General features: G+C 45.6%; 1 protein-coding gene across 1 annotated transcript; it reads right to left on the reverse strand.

The window, feature by feature from the left end:
- Window positions 1-431: 431 nt before the first annotated feature.
- On the reverse strand, window positions 432-3,050 carry Hoxa13 (homeobox A13). Its single transcript, XM_015490356.1, has 2 exons — window positions 2,581-3,050; window positions 432-1,867 (listed from the first exon to the last, which is right to left on the reverse strand). The coding sequence occupies exons 1-2, from the start codon at window positions 2,948-2,950 to the stop codon at window positions 1,623-1,625; spliced, it is 615 nt and encodes a 204-aa protein (XP_015345842.1). The 5' UTR covers window positions 2,951-3,050; the 3' UTR covers window positions 432-1,622.
- Between the last annotated feature and the right edge of the window lie 6 nt (window positions 3,051-3,056).

Genomic DNA, 3,056 nt, shown 5'->3' on the forward strand with positions numbered 1-3,056 from the left:
ACCTGCCCTTTCAGACACATTCAAATCCAAGAGCAGATTTTAAAATACGATAGCCTAGGCACTGCTGGTACAAAACAACTGGTTTTCATTTTCCACAGGGAACTTGGGAATTTGTACTATCTCTTCCTCCTTTCTCTTCTATCCTTTTCAGAATAAGTGATACTTTCATCTCCTTGAACACTTAGGATTTTGGCTAAGAGGAATTTTCCTCTTTTCTTAAAAAATTTGAAGCAAAAAAAAAAAAAAAAAGCTGAATTAATAGACATGAATGGTCCTTGGCTTGTATGATACAAACCTTTCCCTTTTCTTTCGGTGAAGTGCGCATTTAGCACAGGAAAGTAATGAGTTTTTCCTTCAGGTTTTAATGGCAGTGACTATTTTATTAACAGAATCAATACCACTATATTACTATGTACAAGTCTAATTTTTTAGTAGAAATATTTTAAAAGCAGGTGCACAAATACATTTTTTCACAGTGTGCTGAATGTCTTTATTTACAAGATAGCATTTTATAGTGAATATGAACAAACCGAATGTGCTGGTTGAAATAACTGCTTGGTTTAAAATGTGCAGTGAAGACGAATCCCTAAACTTTCTAATGAAGTCTCATAACACAATAAACAAGGAAAATACTAACACCTTAATAGATCAAAATACAGAATGTAGCCATCTAAATATTTCAGGGGAATGGATTTCCATTCAGAGTTTTCTAAAAATAAAAAAAAATGATTTATCCAGCAAAACGTTTAGAAAATATTGGAAAATGCCAATTAAAAATTTTTTAAAAAGGAATTGCATTCAAACTGAAGTCCTTCATGTTTGGGTAGGACTTTCTGGGAGATCTAACATAATGTCAACCCTGCGGATCATCTGGTAATTTAAACATTTAAAAAGTACTCAATTCTTTGGAAAATCTCTAATATTGTGGTAGTCCAATCACAAATATGCTTGCTATTATTAGAAGGACATTACCAACCTGGTGTTTCCTTCCAGCCTCAAAGGATTAAAGGCTGTATTTACTATCAAGACAAATGATCCTCGGAAGAGTTTTCTCTCCTTTCTCCCTTCATAATAAAAATTAAAGACCATTATTTCAGTACCTTCTCTTTTTTGCTTTAAACCTGTATATGAAACATTTTTCAGAACATACAATGGTAGGAATTTCACTAAGATTTACCTGAGCAGGCACTTAACATGCAAAGGGAATGGCGACCTAAGAAGAACAATCAGATGTTTACAACAGACTCTTGCTTTTGTAACCAACTTTCAAATCATTACCATCTAACACAGTGTCCTAAAATATAACGGTCACATAAATACTTACAAGATTTTAGTAAGTGCGTAACTTATCTGAAATTTCGTATTTAGGGGTTGACGTTTGACTCTAGAATTTGTCATTTAACGGTCTGTTGGCGGGAGAACTGTCAGTCTTTACCATCTTAAAAAGTTTTTAAAAAGTTGTAGATTCCATTAAAAAGAAATTCCCACTTAAGACAGCAAAATGCCAGTGTCTCTCTTTCCAATTCTTCGATTATTATTAAGCATTATTACCATTAGCTGGGCAAAAACAATCAGTTCTGAAGCATTTCTTCAAGTTGCCCTGTGCTCCACTTTTTAATCCATTAACTAGTGGTCTTCAATTTATTGATGACTTTTTTCTCTTTGACCCTCCTGTTCTGGAACCAGATTGTAACCTGCCGCTCGGAGAGGTTCGTCGTGGCTGATATCCTCCTCCGTTTGTCCTTAGTTATGAATTTGTTCGTGGCGTATTCCCGTTCGAGTTCTTTTAATTGCACCTTAGTATAAGGCACGCGCTTCTTTCTCCCCCTCCTATAGGAGCTGGCATCCGAGGGATGGGAGACCACGTCTGGAATACAGGGGAGAAGGCAAGTTACACAAGGATCAGACCTGGGCCAGACACAGAAGACACCTCGATCTGAGCCACCCTCCTTGCAGTGCCCGGCTGCGCTTTGCCACGAGCTGTACAATCCGGCCTTACGCCAAAGCCTGGGGATTAGCCGGGAGGATGGTTAGTTTTGCACTGAAATGAAATCTCCCAAAGCTCCAGTGACCACCCCAACGGGGTTATCCTGCACACGCAGAGCGTGTTTTCCCTCAATAGCTTAGCCTAGCGGCCCACACCTTAGCGCCCGACTCAGAGTAACAACACTCATGTGCCTGGTTCCTCTCACTTTGCTCTGAGTCCCAGCACTCAATGCTTCTACAAGTAAGGTTACTCCTCCGATAAGGAACAGTGGCAATTTGATGAACCGAATATCAGGTCAATTTCTCATCCTTAAGTTCTTGTCAAGGGCTGGAGAGGGCGGGGCGCAGAGGGAGAAGGAAGGTAGCCAGGGTCCCCACAAGCTCCCTCCCAGCACCCCTTACCCAAGCAGGGCCAGTTCAACTTAGGGCGGTGCGGACAGCGCCAGTCAGCCGGGGTCAGTCTCCCAGGGGGTGCAGCGCCGCGAGGGCAGGCCAAGGAAAGATCAGAGGGGCACCCGGGTGACCCCGGGCATGAACTGAGGAGAATCTAGAGCAGAGCCGGAAGACCGGGGTTGCAAAGGGGGCGCCATTTACCGGGCAGTGTGGATTTCCAGAGGTGGGGAGGCTGCGCCTGCTCTTTGGGGCAGTACATTTGGCCGTTCCAGCCGTTGGGCAGCGCCCAGGGCTGGTAGCTTTCCATGGGAAGACCCAGGGGCTCGTGGCGCGATTCGCCGGGGCCCCCGAGACCCGGCACCACCGGCATATCCAGGTAGCCAGGCACGGGCTGATGGTGGTGGTAAGGCCCGGCTGCGTAGCCCTGGTGGTAGAAGGCGAACTCCTTAGCGCGGGAGCTGAACTCCTCGGCCGCGGGGCCGGCAGTATCCATGTACTTGTCCGCGAAGGCAGCGGCGGCGGCGGAGGCGGGCTGCGCACACGACTTGATGGCGTTGGGGTGCGGGCCCATGCGGGCGCACGGGTAGTAGCTGCTGCCGAAATAGCCATAGGGCAGCGCCGCTGGCCCCGACGAGCTCTGCGCCGCCGCCGAGCAGGGGCTGCATTGCTTGGCGGCC

Source organism: Marmota marmota, unplaced genomic scaffold (assembly GCF_001458135.2).
Source record: "Marmota marmota marmota unplaced genomic scaffold, marMar, whole genome shotgun sequence".
Lineage (NCBI taxonomy): Eukaryota > Metazoa > Chordata > Mammalia > Rodentia > Sciuridae > Marmota > Marmota marmota.